Source organism: Ochotona princeps, chromosome 3, assembly GCF_030435755.1.
Source record: "Ochotona princeps isolate mOchPri1 chromosome 3, mOchPri1.hap1, whole genome shotgun sequence".
NCBI classification, from domain to species: domain Eukaryota; kingdom Metazoa; phylum Chordata; class Mammalia; order Lagomorpha; family Ochotonidae; genus Ochotona; species Ochotona princeps.
The window spans coordinates 78,175,223-78,190,845 of record NC_080834.1 but is presented as its reverse complement, the minus strand read 5'-3'; the positions used below and the strand labels follow the sequence as shown (position 1 = coordinate 78,190,845).

The window sequence follows — 15,623 nt, the reverse complement described above, 5'->3', positions numbered from 1 at the left end:
AATATATATGTAAGAGATAGAAACATGAGCTGGGAAACAAATTGGAAGTGGATCATTGGGATACGAGCTAGCACCCATATGGGATGCTGGACCTTGCAGATGGAGGGTTATCCAGTTGAGCTTATCACACCAGTTCCTCTTTTTTTACATTTTAAATGTACAAGTTTAACCAATTTTGAACTCATTTTCTAATACTAATGAATTAGTTAACTTAAAATACTGTTTTATTTGGAGCTCAGCTGGCTGCTGTTTTTAAGGGGCTAGCTTAGGTGGCTCTTGATGTTCCCATAATACTTTTAGTATAAGTATTGGCACTATTGAATTTGTCATCCCCTCCGGAGTTTGAGTTTCTTGAGGGCAAGAACTGTCTTATTAATTTTGTAGTAGTTGGCACTATGTTAGTTAGCATATGGGTCTCCAGCATTTGAAATAATGGACTTGTTTAGGTGACATTAAATGTGATTGATTTCTTAGGACAGTATAAAACTCCAGGATTGCTCAGCACTCGGTGAAGAGGAAGAAGAGGAAGATGAAGGGGAAGCTGCAGATATGGAAGGTATTGATGTTCCACATTTTCTTTAATATTAATTTGGGGTGTTTGTAATTCACATGGGAAAAGAAATCTCCATTTTAAGTTTAACTTTGAGTAACCTACAGAGAATTTTTGCTTGAATTTTTTATTTTAAAAATATTTTTGCAAAGATTTATTTTTATTGGAAATGCAGATTTACAGAGAGGAAGAGAGATGGAAAGATCCGTCCACTGGTTTGTTCCCCAAATAGCTGCAACAGCAGGAGCCAAGCTGCTCTGGGGCCAGGAACCTCTTCTTGTTAACTCACCTGGGTGTGGGTACCAAAGCATCCTCCATTGTTTTCCCGAGCTGTGAGCAGAGAGCTGGATGGAAAGTGGAGGAGCCATGGCACAAATTAGTGCCCAGACAGGGTGTTGGTGCTTATAGGTGGAGGATTAGCCAATTGACCATTGTGTTGGCCCTGCCTAGTGAAGTTTTATGAATGAAAAACCTTGATCCTGAACTTTTTTACCTAAAACTTTGAAGAGTTTTGTCAGAATTATTTCAACTCAAAGAATTTTAATTTTGGATAAAGCTGCCAGATCGTAATTCTTTTTTTTTTTTTAAGATTTTTATTTTTATTTTTATTGGAGAGGCAGATATACAGAGAGGGGGAGAGACAGAGAGCAAGATCTTCTGTCCAGTGGTTCACTCCCCAAGTGACCGCAGCGACTGGAACTGAGCCAATCCGAAACCAGGAGTCAGGAGCTCTTCCGGGTCTCCCACGTGGGTGCAGTGTCCCAAAGTCTTGGGCTGTCCTCAACTGCTTTCCCAGGCCACAAGCAGGGAGCTGGATAGGAAGCGGTGCTGCCGGGATTCGAACCGGCGCCCAAAAGGGGTACCAGCGCGTGCAAGGCGAGGACTTTAACCACTATGCTATCATGCCAGGCCCAGATAGTAATTCTTAACACTACTTGTAGAGCAGGACAAAATTTGCATACAACTTACTATTGTTTTATCCCTACTGATACCATCTATCCATCCAAACTTTAAAACAGTGGTTTTTTTATTATTATTATCATTTTATGATGTAGTTCCGTAGATCCTGGAATTTCCCTTAGCCCCTCCCAAATACCCCCCCCTCACTGATTTCCCCTGTATTATTACTATAGTATAGTTCTTCATAAACAGTCATAAGTCCATCATTGTAGGCATGGACAATGGCAGAGAGTCCAGCAACCTATTGTCAAGATACAATAAAAGGTTTCATTGGAGGTCCATCGTTAGTCTGGAAGTAGAAATGCATTCTGCATTGTATCCTCACATCTGGATATGATAACTCCCTTACACATTTAATGTATATCCCCTTAAATGAAAATCCACAAGACAAAATCACCAACAGGAAGAAAAAAGAAATTTAATAATACCATGAAGTTAAATAATATGCTACTGAATGACTAATACGTTGTTGAAGAAATGAAAAAGAAAATCAAGAACCTTCTTGAAGAAAATGATGCTACTGTATGATCTATGAGTCACTGAAGAATTTGAATTACAGAAAATCCCTTCATAGCCACTAAAATGTCTTGGGGCTACCAGTTAAGAACCACTGTCTCAGTGGATCATTATGATGAGATCTAAATCCACTGCTAACAAAACATAGTAAAACAGGTCTGTGACTACATGACTACCCGAAGCTTTATGTTTCATTAGCTTTACAGGATTTAGTAAATGTGAAGCGTCAGGCATTTAGCATAGCAGTGAGGATACCTGTCAGGATTCTTGCATCGTATGTTGGGATCCCTGGGTTTGATACTTGGCTCTGGCTCCTGGCTCCAGCTTCCTGCTCATGCAGACCTAGAAGGCAGCACTGATGGCTCCAGTAGTGGGTTCTTGCCTCCACATGGGAGGTGGAAATTGAGTTCCAAGCTCCCAGCTGTGATCCTATTGATGTTTGGGGGATGAATTGACAGATGGAACCACGTTCCACTGGGAAGATTTCTGTTGAATGCAAACCATTTCTTTATTATACTTAACTTTCTCTGTGTTATTTGATTCTGTTAACCACTTTTTTTATTTTCTGACTTTCATGATATGGAGTTTTCTTCCTTCTTTGACTGTAATGAGTTTTGGGAGGATTTTTTTTAATCCAGCTATTAAACATTAGTGTTTCATAAGGTTTTCTTTTTTTTCCTGCTCACCTTCTAAACTCCCGAATGTTACATAATCTTTTTTAAGAATATTTTTTGAAATTTTTCATTTTATTTGCAAGGTAAGGGCACAGAGTTGGAGGACAAGAGATCTGGCTTACTCCCTTACTGCTTGCAACAAACCAGGTCTGGGTCAGGCCAGACTCAGGAAGCCAGAACGTGGCCGTCGTCTTCCATGTGGCTTGTGGGCGTTGTAACACTGTTGTGGGCGTCTTAACACTGCAGCTGCTGCCTCCTAGGTTGCACGTTAGCAGAAAGCCATGAAATGAGCAGCAGAGCCAGGAGTGTAATCTGCTCACTCTGCCTCAGCAGCATCGAAACCACGGCCAAATGTCTACCTTCTCTGCTTTTGAGGTTTCTCTAGTGCCTGCCATTACCTGGCGTGGAGATTTGTACAACAGAAAGTAACTGAAAATTACATTATTCTGTGAGAGTTTAAATATGAAAATAATGAATGAATATAAAAAGAGAAGTTGAACAAAGGAAAACAATATGAAAAAAAAAGTTATTGGAGGCTGTAAGACAATTGAGTCCTCCCAAATCTGTACAGTTTCGGGTAAGATAGTTTTGTAGCATATTGACATAGAAGGCAGTGCCAAGTTAAACCCAAGCACTACAATGGGAGTGAATGCTTACTGAACTAAAAGTATCTCTCAATTCATTTTCAGGGATCTACAAAATCTACCTGTATAGCTGCTCCTTAGTTTTAGTGAAAATCTAGTTATAGGAAGAATTGGTCTATATAGAACTTTGCTCAAAAAAAGTGTTGATGACTAATATAAAAAGTAACTCCAGTGCTTTTGTTCACAGAATATTGGGCAATACAAAATCTATTTATCAGGCACTGGTTTTGATGCTAGAGATAAAGCAATAGACATAACTTTGTGGAATTGACAGTTTGTAGAGATTAAATAATAGGTGAGGGTCCAGTGCAGTGACCCAGTGGCCAAATCTTCACCTAAAGTACCCCAGGATCCCGTATGGTGCCAGTTTGTGTCTTGACTGTTTCACTTCCCATCCAGCTCCCTATTTCTGGCCTGGGAAAGCAATAGAGGATGGCCCAAAACCAGTACCCTTTACCTGCATGGGAGATCTGCAAGAAGCCCCTGGCTCCTGGCGTTGTTGCATGGGCACAGTTCTGGTCATTGTGGCCACTTGCAGGTGAACCAGAAGATGGAAGATTTTTCTGTCTCCTCCTCCTCTCTGTAAATCTACCTTTCAAGTAAAACTAAAGAAATCTTTTTTTAAAAAATGAACAGCATATATTCTGTATGACTTGGTTACAGGTGTTAGAAAAAGTAAAGGGAGAAACAATAGAGAATCTGGAGTGGGAATGACTCTTGCCATTTTAAAGTAATTGATCAAGACGACATTGTTGGGTGTATGCCATTTGAATAAAGCCAGGGAAAACATGAGTAGATGTGCTGTTTCAGTATCCGGAGTTGAGAACATGCATCATACAAAATACCACAGGAGGCATCTGGAGCCCGAGAGCAGTGAGGGGAGAGTAATAAAAGGAGTTTAAGAGTGCCTGTAACTGCAGTGTTGGCCGTAGGCCTTGGGAGAGGGACAGCAGTTAGAGGCTATGGAGAGGATTTACACTGGAAGTGATGGTAACCTGGGTTGTGGTGGTAACATTGGGAGTGAAAAGCAGTGGAATTCTGGACATATTTTTAGTAGGGCCAAAGCAGTTTGCTGCTAGGTGGATGCTGGATATGAAAGGCGTTAAGTGTGACTAGAGTTTCTGACTTGAATTCTGGAACAATGTGTTTGACTGAGATGGGGAGAATGAATAGTGGTAAGCATCACGTAAGGAATCAGGTGCTCAGTTTTAGATATTTGCCTTGCCCGTTGGTATCCAATGGAGCGATGAAGAATAAATTGGATGTCTAAGTCTGCACACAGGGAATAAATTTGGGAGCTGTCAGCATTAAGAGCCATTAAGTCTTAGTGAAATTGTCAAAGCAACAAGTGTGATTAGAGAAGAGACATTTAAAGTAGTGGAAATGCAGAGCAGCCAGCATAGAAGATACTGTAGGAGCAGCTGTAAGTGAGTGGGTAAGAAGACTGGGAAATTAGGGTATCTTAAATGCCACTGAGTTAGGGCCCAACACAGTAGCCTAGCAGCTAAAGTCCTTGCTTTGCATGCGCCACGATCCCGTATGGGTGCCAGTTAGTGTCCCTGTGTCCCTGATTCCCATCCAGTTCCCTGGTTGTGGCCTGGGAAAGCAGTCGAGGACGGCCCAAAGCCTTGGGACCCTGCACCCTCGTTGGAGACCTGGAAGAAGCTCTGGGCTCTTGGCTTCGGATCAGCAAAGCTCCAGCCATTGTGGCCGCTTGAGGAGTGAATCTTTGGACAGAAGATCCTGCTCTTTGTCTCTCCTCTTCTCTATGTATTTGGCTTTCCAATAAAAATAAAATAAATATTTTTTAAAAATTGCCAGTAAATTAGAGTCTTATAGAGAGGAGGGAAGAAATCTTTCTAGATATTCCTGAAAAATTAATAAAGATGAAAACTGGAAATTTACTACTGGTAAATGTAATGAAGTATGTGTCACTGATGATCTTAGTGAGTACATTCTGTACTGTTACAGTAGTTCCTCCCTTACCTGTGCCTTTATTTTCTGTGGTCCACATTTCCTCCAGTCAACATTCAGAAAGTATTAATGGGAAATTCCATAAATAAGTGTAAGTTTTAAATTGTGTGATAAGATCTCTCATACTCCCACTCCATTCCATGAGGTTGTGAATTCCCTTGGTATATCCACACCGTGTATGCTAATCACCCATTTGTTATTTGATAGTCTTGTTATCAGATCTGGTGTAAATATAATACTTATGTTCAGGTTGTCCTTACTTACTGAGTGATGACTTCAGACTCTAAGAGTACAGAGGCTGTCGAGTTGTTCTTGAAAAAGGAAGCTGTGAAGAGGTTTCTTTCAGTGAAAAGGTGGAAGTTTTAGATTTAAAAAGAAAAGGGGAAAAGTCATGCTGATATGGCTAAGATCCATGAGATGAGCCAGTCTTCTATAATGGAGTTGTAAAGAAGGAAAAAGACCTTTGCGTTAATTTTGTTCTTGTATCTTGAGCTGTAAATGTTAGTGCTGTAATGCCTAAGTGCTGGTGAAGATGAAGTGAGTTACAGTAGTCCTGCTGTGTGGTGGCAGTCAGTGAGTATTTCCCTGCAGATAAGAAAGGAGAACTGTTTAGAAATAGCTTGGTGTGCACCGTTGTGTCACTGAGGATTCTACGGGGTGGTTTTGGCAGTTGATGTCATTAATACACTGTAGCACAGACTTTCCTCTGGGCTTTTGTCTTATAAAGGATTCACTGCTGGAAGTGTAAAGCTGTATTACTCATGTGTATTCAATGTCCTCAGTTGAATATAAAATCGAAATGCCACTTTTCAGTAACTTTTTAGAAAAAGTTTTTATTTGAAATTTTTAATATTGATTACATAGTTGAGAGGGATGCACACCCATTTGGACCTTGATCAGAGTGTGGAGACTTTTATTTTCCTCCAGTGTCTGCAGGGAAGAGGCCTGCTGCTTATTGATTTACAGAATTTTCTTGAACTTGCTTAACTTACTGTTCTTTTTTATGACAGAATATGAAGAGAGTGGATTATTGGAAGCAGATGAGGTTTGTAAACTGTTTTTCAAGTTGATTTTAATGAAGTAACAGTGTTTAGTGCTGTTAATAGCATTGCATTTTCAAGGAAATTTTCATTTGCTTACAATTAGCTAACTTTTTAATCTTAGCTTGAATTTTAAGTTAATTTACTTTTGAGGAAAAAATGGTAAGGAATACTGATTTTTCTAAAATGTCACAGTTACATTAATGTGGTGGTGTAAATTTCTGTGTTGTGTGGCAGGCTACCCTAGACACAAGGAAACTGGTAGAAGCTTATAAAGCTAAAGCTGATGCTGGAGGTGAAGATGCTATTTTGCAAACCAGAACTTACGACCTTTATATCACTTACGATAAATATTACCAGACACCACGACTATGGCTGTTTGGCTATGATGAGGTAAAAACAGAATTGTATTTTAATGTGAATATTCTTATTGTTGGACTTAATCCCTTTGTTATAGTCTTTTAATTTTAGAAATCTTATTTTATATGTAGATGATCAGTACTGACTTGCTTCTTGTTTTGAATGAATGGAATTTATTTAGTGTGATAATTTTAATATTAAGAATTAAGCAGGAACCTATTATATATTTATTACTTTGCCTCTAAACTTATTTCTTCAAAATGTAAAGAAAATTGAAATTGGTAAGTTTTAGTAAATTTGTGTGAGATTACATATGTTGGATATGTAGCCATTTACAAAATGATCGAATCACATGTTTTCTCCCTCAAGATCTAAAACTCTGAGCTCATCGTCTTAGTTCACAAATAATGTAAATGAGATCAGCTAGTTTAACTTACCATTTTTATGCTAACAGGTGGGAAATAAGGAAATAAAATAGGGCTAAAATATGAGTTATAAAATTATAAGAATACTTTGACATCAGCCAGCTTGTGTTTTTGTGGTATCTTCCTTGGTTAGGAAGTGGCTGATGATGTCAACCTGTGTGTACAGATTCTTTCCTCCTCCCCCGATATAAACAAATAATGAATGTCTCCCTAATCATCTTATTTCTAATTAGCCTGGAATTCTGAATTGCAGGTGGTGTAGGGGAGGTTATAATTTAAAGTTGAGGTGAAAAGTTTTAACATAGTGATTTCTAAGCCTTTTTTTATATATTCAGCAACGGCAGCCTTTAACAGTTGAACACATGTATGAAGATATTAGTCAAGATCATGTGAAGAAAACAGTGACGATTGAAAATCACCCTCATCTCCCACCACCTCCTATGTGTTCAGTTCATCCATGCAGGTCTGTGTGTATATCTAGATATCTAAAAACACAGTTTGTAGGTTTGTGTGTGTGCGTTTGTTCCATGACTTTATCATTTTGGAATCTGCTAACCTAGTACTCCTAACAGAAAAAATTACAGAATTCTTTTTTATAGTCAAATATGTAATAAAAAATGAAAAAATAGTCTAGTTTATTTGAGGTTTAATACATAGGAATATCTTTGGTATCTTTATTAAGTGTGGAATGCTTATTTGTAATTTGGCTTCTTTTTGCAGCTCCTGGAATTTATATATTAAGTTTATATATTATGTATTTATATATTTATAGAAAATTTATGTATTAAGTTTATATATTAGGCTCAGAAATATTCACCTGGTGGGGTCAGCAGTGGTGGTGCAGCCAATTAAGCCATGGCTTGTGACGTGGCATCCCCTGTTAGTACTTGTTTGAGAGCTGGCTGCTCTGATTTGTTTGAATTTGAAATTTTCTGTGGCGGCTGGGGTTGTTCTGACGTAAGCCAGGGGCTCAGAAGGCAATCCAGGTCCTCCTCCTCCGGTTACACAGGAACCCGAGAGCTTGAACTGTCACCGTCTACCTCCCAGGCTGTCCCATCAGCAGAAAGCTGGAGTTGGAAGAAGTGCTAGGACTCCAACTAAAACATTTCCAATGTATAATGGGACATTTGGGACTGTCTTAACTGCTGAACCAAAGACCCACTCCGAAACTAATTTTTAAATTCCATTTTTCCTTAATCTGTTTGAAGTACCTTCCTGTATTTAATGCGTAGCTTTCTAATTCATTTCATATATACTGAAAATGCATTATTAAAAATATAGTATTTCATTTATCAAGTAGATGGAACATTTACTATTATTTCCCCCTTTTTCTAGTTTAGTTTAAAATAATTGTTTTCCTCTCATTTTACACTTCTTCACAAATTTTACCCTATAAAAAGCAGTTTATTTTTCCATTAAAAAATTTATATCGAAATTTTATTAACAATATCAAGTTTAATATTCATAGGTCATTTTGTTCTAAATGACAAAGGTTTTCATTTTTGAGAGTCACTTTATTTGGTCTTCAATACGATTTTAAGTTTAGTTTGATGCCAATCACTTTGAGCTGTGTCTTCTTGTAGTGTGCATTTTACTCAGTTGAAGAAAATAACTAAAACATTTAAACTGATAATTACGTTAACATTTTTGGAAAAAATAGATAATGAAATGTAATGACAAGTAAATGTGGCAAAAAATGAGTTTTAAAACGAAACTTCATTTTATTTCATTTCATTATATTCATTTGCTTGTGCTACCTCATTCTGTGCTAATCCTTGATGCAATACATTCACTGTCATCTTCTAAGCTGACGGCCTGTGTCATGAAGTGTGTGTTCGTAAAAACTGGAGCTGTGTTATTTCCAGGATCAGTATGCAAAACTGTTTTCTGTGTATTGCCCAGAAAAGCACTTTGATAAAACTCTATTTTATAGCATGGGAGAGGTCCCAGTCGTCCATGAAAGGATTTGTGAATAGGGCAGACACCTTTCAGATAAATACATTTTGTCATATGAATAGCCAAGATTTATTCTTAAATAGGGTAAGATAAATTTTAGTGTACCCATTAGACAGGTAAAAACTTTTTGACTGGCCTGTTAGCTTTTTGTGAACTCTCAGTTTTGGCTACTCTCAGCTAAACATTTAGAGAGAATCAGATTAGTAAAAATTCTCCGTTTGGGGAAAGATACACTTGTTACGTTCTTTGAATAGGCCTGATCTGATCTGTTGTTTTTTCTTTTGTGACAGCCATTTTCCACCTGTATCCTAATTGATTTCCTCTTCCTCTTTTCCCTCTCTTCAAAAAACTGATTAATGCCATTAATGTTCATTGTGGTTTTTATGCCTTTCTAAAATTACCACTTATTCCAGTAAGACTATCTATAGTGTTCAACAATCTGACTTGGTAGGCAGTAGAGAGGAGATAACAATAGCATGTTAAAGATTAACTCCACAGTAGGGCAGATTTCTTCACAGTTGAAAACATGCTTCTCTTTTTTTGATCTAATCTACCCATACTAATAAGATACATTCTTTCCTTTTAGGCATGCGGAGGTGATGAAGAAAATTATTGAGACCGTTGCAGAAGGAGGGGGAGAACTTGGTGTTCATATGTATCCTTTCTTGTCTGTGTGAATGATGGCTTATGGCTTGGGTTGTCTGTGTGAATGATGGCTTATGGCTTGGGTTGTCTGTGTGAATGATGGCTTATGGCTTGGGTTTTTGTTTGTTTTTTCCCATTTGGGAAAATTTAGTACACTTCTAATGACATGGTATCCATGACTTGTATTAGTGTTTCATACTTGAAAGTTCTGTCAGGAATCTTTATTTTGAGCATATTATATTGTCAGAGCCTTGTTCCGAGGATTGGAACACATTCCAATATGCATCTGTAGCTGTACCTTTTTTGGAGAGGTAACCTACTAATTTAGGATCATGTTTTCCTATAGATATTTCCAACTTAACATATTTCCAAGAAGTGTGTTTTTCTCTGACAAAACAATAATTAGGTTATATTGATCTGTGTTCTTGAAGCAAGGAACTCAAGTTAATCAAATGTTTCTTAAAATCAGATGTTTCCAGTTTTCTCCAGAGACAAGCATCTGTCTTCTTTGTTTCTATGATTCACCTATTCAGTTGACTAAACAAGAAGAGTGAATTAATGTCCAGGCAAGATGGGATTTCAAAATGTGTGTTCATAGCATGTATTCATCAAAAGCAGTTTGTAGTCAGTCATTTAGATGCTGAATAGCTTGAATTGGCTTGGTGCTAGATTAATATTGGAATAATCTATTAATCTATTGTACAATAGAATTGTACAGTGAAATATAGAAAAATTTATAGCTTCATTTTAAAAAGTCCATTATAATAGGAACATATACTAAATAAGTTAACTATTAAGGATTTTCATTTTTCGGTTACAGTATTTTATACTCATTATTCTGTCTCATTCTGTCTAACGTACAGTAGCGAACTTAAAAGCAATAAAGGCTCCAGGGTAAATAGATTTATGATGTTTCAGTGTTGGCACAATTTTGCTACTATTTTCATATCAAAGTAATTGGGCCTACATGAACTAAACTTTAAAAATCAAATATTAGGGTGGATGGTTGGGCAGTCTAAAGAACTTCATATTAAACACAGATTTGAATTAATTTCTTTTGTAGACTTGAAATAAATGTCTTAACATGCATTGTTTGGACAAAGTATTTAATAAAATGGATAATTACAAAGTTGGTTTAAAACATACTGTTTGTAAATCTTACTTTCCTTAGCTAAAGACCTTTAGGTATCTTCTGATTTTTCTGAAATTTGTACAAGCTGTCATTCCAACAATAGAATATGACTACACAAGACATTTCACCATGTAATGAAGAGGACATAGAATTCATCCCAGTTATTGATTCTGATTTTTAAGAAAATAACCCATAGATGTGACCATTGACCATATTCACCAATATGTGTAATTTCTTTAATAAAGGGACTTATATGTTTATGCATTAAGCAAAAAAAAAATGTTCCAGTACCAGCCTTATTTGTTTAATAAAAGAATATGAAGAGCAAAGTTTTTTTCACTTGTTATTGAAAGATATTTTCCCTTAAACAGCAACACTTTGGAGACATATCTCATAGAAGAATAAGTTACATGTTTAGTAATCTTGGATGCTAGACTTTCTTACTTTCTTATCCTTTCTGTTTCCTTTGTTCTTTTCTTATTCTCTGTTCAAGTCTCTTATTTGCCAGTAGTTCATTTTCTATGGCACACTTATGTCTGCTAGGAAATAAACTGAATGCTGTTATCTTACTGATTGATTTTTTTTTAAAAGATTTATTTTTATTACAAAGTCAGATATACAGAGAGGAGGAGAGACAGAGAGGAAGATCTTCCGTCCGATGATTCATTCCCCAAGAGAGCTGCAACGGGCCGGTGCGCGCCGATCCAAAGCCGGGAACCAGGAACCTCTTCCGGGTCTCCCATGCGGGTGCAGTGTCCCAATGCATTGGACCGTCCTCAACTGCTTTCCCAGGCCACAAGCAGGGAGCTGGATGGGAAGTGGAGCTGCCGGGATTAGAACCGGCGCCCATATGGGATCCTGGGGCGTTCAAGGTGAGGACTTTAGCTGCTAGGCCACGCTGCCGGGCCCATTACTGATTGATTTTAAGCCTGATACCCAGCAATTGTTTTGTATTAAGAATTCTGGAGTATTTTTTCCATCATATTCTCCTGGTACAATGCTAAAATTTAAAGAGCTCTCTTTTTTGGGGGTAAGGGGGATTAAGACTATTATTTCCACTTTTTTTTTCTGTATGGGGTAAATGGGGAGATAAAGGGAGAAGTCCCACTCGTCCCAGGTCCCCAATGTGGGGCATGCTCCGAGGGTCTTGCTCAAATGGTTTTGATAGTTCAACAGTTAAAATTGCTGCCAATCTCACCATTCCAAGCACAATGAAGTTGCTGCAGAATCCGTTGATTGACGTAGTCCACCTTAGAGTCTTTGCTTGCCCAGTTTTTTACTGCCAACACATGGCTGGGGTGGTTCTGTGATTGATTTGTCCTCTGTTGTGGTGCCAGGTATTCTCTGCAGGTTCCGATGGACTGCCATATCCTCCATGTGCACCTGGATATGCTGTCGACTGCTCTGTCTGAGCCTCTGAGGAGGCTCGGCTCTGACATTTGCACTCCATGGCAGACCATGGAACCTGCACTTCTCTTCATGGTTAGGTTTCTGAGTCTGGCAGTTCATTTGGGGAGATCCCCAAAGAAACTTTTTCTGAGATGATCCCAGACCAGATCCTTGTGTGTACTTGCCAGTACAGGGCCTGGCACAGTCCATCGCCCCAATCAGCTGGTGGTCACAATTGCTGGGTTGGTTCAGTTTCCAGCCCTGTCTTCCACTGGAACCAGTGGGTGTTGCAGTCCAGCCTGATTCTACCCAGCATTCACTCGGCCCTCACAGAAACCAGTGGGAGCTGCAGCCTGGTTGGAGCGACCCACAATAACCCCCACCCAGGCTTGTTCCCAGCCATAGATCATGCACATGCCAGTGGTTACAAAGAGCTGTCTTTTGAATCCTGATAGTTTATAGATATGAGTACAGCTCAGAGATGTAAGTGTTCTGCTCTGGGTACGCATCTTGAACAAAGGAAAACACAGAGCCTTTGACTTCCCCTTGTTACCTTCTTTTATACTCCCTACATTGCCTGCGTCCCAGTTCTTTAGTCTTCACAAAGTAAAAGAACTAACGCCTTCTGTGAGTTATCTATTTTTTTTCTGCATCAATCAGCATGCTATTATACTTTAGCTATCCTTTTTGATCATGTATCCAGAAAGTTAGGCTCCTTATCTTCCAAGCTAACATTACTAGAGTATTTTGTTTTTGAATACATTAAATCTAAGTGATGTCCCTTATTGGGTGATAATATGGTCAGCGTTCTTCCAGTTCAGTCTTACCAAATGCCAATAGGAGCCGCATTGTGACAGAGAAGGTTGAGCCGCGCAATGCCAATATCCCATGTTGGAGGGCAGGTTTGAGTCTTGGCTGCACTGCTGATTGTCCAGGGAAAGCATAAGATGGCCATTGCCTCCCACCTGGGAGAGATCAGGATGAAGCTCCTGCCCTCTGGCTTTCACCTGGCCCAGTACTTCCTATTGTGTGCATTTGGGGAGTAAACTGGTGGATGAAGATCTCTGTCTTCCTCTTTCTCTGAACTCAGTGGCTTTCAGTTAGATAAATAGTACTTTTATAAAATGATAAGACATCCTCGAATTTTTGTATTTTTGCTAAATGAGAACTCGAATTTTCAGTCACCACTAGATGGCGTTTTTTCTTCATCATAGATCTTTTCCTACTGAAATCTTGGCATGGTTCCGAGTGCATTCACAGAAATGAGTATGCCACTGGTACACACATGTTTCTATGAGTGCAGGTTTACGGCAGTAAGCACTGAGTTTTGATGAGTGGTGTAGAATTTTCAGTAAGCTTGAAAAATTGAAACTCAGGTTATTGGTGATAATCTTGAAATACACATGCAGTTTAATTGCAGTTTAATAGTATTTTAGGAGTTGATTTACAGAAGTAGTAGTAAATGCTAATTTTTTGTATTTGAAATTTTAGATTTATAGAAGTTCAAAAAATAAAAGTCCTGTATATGCTTCAGTTTCCTTTAATATATTTCATAATTAAAATACTATGATAGTCATATCAAAACTGAATTAACATTGATAAAATGCTATTCATACTTCCTTTTCTACTTAATGTCTCTTTTCTAAAATTTCAGTTTGCATTTTTTTTTCAGTTTGCATTTTTAAAACTTTTGTTTTTGGAAAGGCAGAAATAGAGGAAATGATGTAGGTTGATAACAGGGAGTGTCCGACTCCACTTCCCTCCCTGAGGACAGGGAAGAAAACAGTCAAAGCAGAGGGAGAGAGAGGTTTTCCATCTGCTGGTTCACTCCCCAAATGTCCACAATGGTCTGAGCTCAGCTGATCAAAGCCAGGAGCTTCTTCCCACTCTCCCATGGGAGGTTCAGGGTCCCAAGGACTCAAGTCAATCCCCACTGCTTTCCCAGGCCATTAGCAGAGCACAACAGGAGGAGGATTAGCGTGTTATGCCACTGTGCCAGACCCATTTAGTGTTTTTTTGTATGTATGTTTGTTTTTGGAAAGACAGATTTACAGAGAAAAACAAGAAAAACAGATCTTCCATCCCCAAGTGGCTGCAATTGCCAGAGCTGAGCTGATCCAAACCAGGAGCCTCTGGGTCTCCCACATGGTGCAAGGTCTCAAGACTTTGGCCCATCCCTGACTGCTTTCCCAGGCCACAAACAGGGAGCTAGAAGGAAAGTGGAGCAGCCAGGACAGGAATTGGCACCCTTACAGGATCCCAATGCATGCAGGGCAAGAACTTTAACCATTAAGCTTCAGTGCCGGGCCCAGTAGTGTCTTTCTTAAAAGAGGATTTTTCACAATTATCACATCTTTATTGAGGGCCTGTTGTGTGCTATGAACTATGCCAAGCTGTAAGGGTATAAAAAGTGTCCAAGACTCGGCCTTCATTGTTGAGTTGCTCATATTGTATGGCAAAAAATAGACAAAAGCAATTGGTTGCAGTACAAGGGGATAAGCATTGTTAATGAGGAATTAAAAATGTTACGAGTGCACAGCTGAGATATTTTATTAGAAAGAGGACATTTTGCATTCCCAACCTGCAGAAACATGGATACGATTGTGTTCGATAGGAAAGTCTTCCAGAGACATCTGAGAGGGAAAGGAGCTGGAGATGGTGTGTTGCACATGCACCTTAGGAATTTGCCTGGAAGGGATTACTTCGATTGGAAGTGGAACACTGGCTTGAACCAGTACCCTTAGGGGATGCCAGGTACCATAGGCAGAGGGTTAACTCACTACACCACAGCACTGACCCGTTAATGAAACTTGCCTGGGGGGAGTGGCACAAGTTACTGCAAATTGGGCACCAAACAATGAATAAAACTGACATGTAGACCAGTGGGCAACACAGCTTGGAGAACAGTCCTAAGGAGAGTAATCTGCAAACCAGAATAGCAATGACCAAGAGCAAAAAAAGAGACAGAGGCACAATGAATGTTACTGAAGACTCCCCTGCAAAGGAACAAAATCCTTTGCCAACCTCAGAGTTGACTGAGGAAGACATCGAGAAAATGGGACTACAGAGTTCAAAACACTTGTTATAAAACTTATCAGCAATGAGAAGCATGTAAAGCAGGCATTCAAGAAATTTAAGGAATATGTCACACTGGAAATGAATCAAATGAAAGCCGATATATTAGAAATTAAGAATACAGTGGAGCAAATTAAAAGTACAGTGGAGAGTCTCCAAAATAGAATGAAGGAAGCAGAAGAAACGATTTCAGCATTTCCTGTCACCAGGGGAAAACAAAAATTTGGAAGCAGAGCTGGATCAGTACAAAAAGAGTATTCAAGAATTGAAAGACACTATTAAA

General features: G+C 38.8%; 1 protein-coding gene across 1 annotated transcript in view; it reads left to right on the top strand.

The window, feature by feature from the left end:
* Positions 1-11,206, top strand: part of ATG3 (autophagy related 3) — a 28,440-nt gene extending 17,234 nt beyond the window's left edge. The window contains exons 7-12 of the mRNA XM_004577900.3: positions 475-556; positions 6,329-6,363; positions 6,596-6,751; positions 7,479-7,606; positions 9,686-9,754; positions 10,930-11,206. Coding sequence (XP_004577957.1) covers positions 475-556; positions 6,329-6,363; positions 6,596-6,751; positions 7,479-7,606; positions 9,686-9,754; positions 10,930-11,011 — 552 coding nt within the window. The 3' untranslated portion in view covers positions 11,012-11,206. The remainder of the gene's footprint in view (positions 1-474; positions 557-6,328; positions 6,364-6,595; positions 6,752-7,478; positions 7,607-9,685; positions 9,755-10,929) is intronic.
* Positions 11,207-15,623: the final 4,417 nt, after the last annotated feature.